The sequence below is a fragment of the Fukomys damarensis genome, unplaced genomic scaffold, assembly GCF_012274545.1.
Source record: "Fukomys damarensis isolate Sample0158 unplaced genomic scaffold, DMR_v1.0_HiC HiC_scaffold_19, whole genome shotgun sequence".
Lineage (NCBI taxonomy): Eukaryota > Metazoa > Chordata > Mammalia > Rodentia > Bathyergidae > Fukomys > Fukomys damarensis.
The window spans coordinates 3,574,441-3,575,058 of record NW_022900931.1 but is presented as its reverse complement, the minus strand read 5'-3'; the positions used below and the strand labels follow the sequence as shown (position 1 = coordinate 3,575,058).

Here is a 618-nt window from a genome sequence, read left to right as displayed (position 1 = left end):
GGCGCGTCCCGCGTCCCGCTCCGGGGCCGAAGCCCAAACAGGTGAAAGTAGGCGCCGGGCACGCTCACCGCTACCCGAGCGCCCCGCACTCGCGCCTCCCAACCCTTGCTCAGCACCCTCAGAACCCTCGGCCTAGGCGCCCGGCTGCCTCTCTGCCAGACCGGGCTCAGGTCCCACGCACAGTCCGCCCTGGAGCCCGATAGCAGCCTTGCGTCCCGCTCCGGGGCCGAAGCCCAAACAGGTGAAAGTAGGCGCCGGGCACGCTCACCGCTACCCGAGCGCCCCGCACTCGCGCCTCCCAACCCTTGCTCAGCACCCTCAGAACCCTCGGCCTAGGCGCCCGGCTGCCTCTCTGCCAGACCGGGCTCAGGTCCCACGCACAGTCCGCCCTGGAGCCCGATAGCAGCCTTAAGCCCCCCGTGCCCAAGTGCCCGAGGGGGATCCAGAGGCGGCGCTCCCCACTGCCGCCGCCCTGGGTACTCACCCGAGCTTCACGTAGAGGACGCCAAAGCAGAGAAACACGTAGAAGATCCACTTGCGAGAGTTTCTGTGCATGATCCAGGGCGGGGGGCTGCGCCATAGACAGCGGCGGCCGGGGGACGCGCGGGCCCGGCAGGG

General features: G+C 70.6%; 1 protein-coding gene across 1 annotated transcript in view; it reads right to left on the bottom strand.

Moving 5' to 3' along the window:
- The window catches only part of Wnt7b (Wnt family member 7B), a 39,267-nt gene extending 38,655 nt beyond the window's left edge, over positions 1-612 (bottom strand). The window contains exon 1 of the mRNA XM_010634328.2: positions 485-612. Coding sequence (XP_010632630.1) covers positions 485-555 — 71 coding nt within the window. The 5' untranslated portion in view covers positions 556-612. The remainder of the gene's footprint in view (positions 1-484) is intronic.
- Between the last annotated feature and the right edge of the window lie 6 nt (positions 613-618).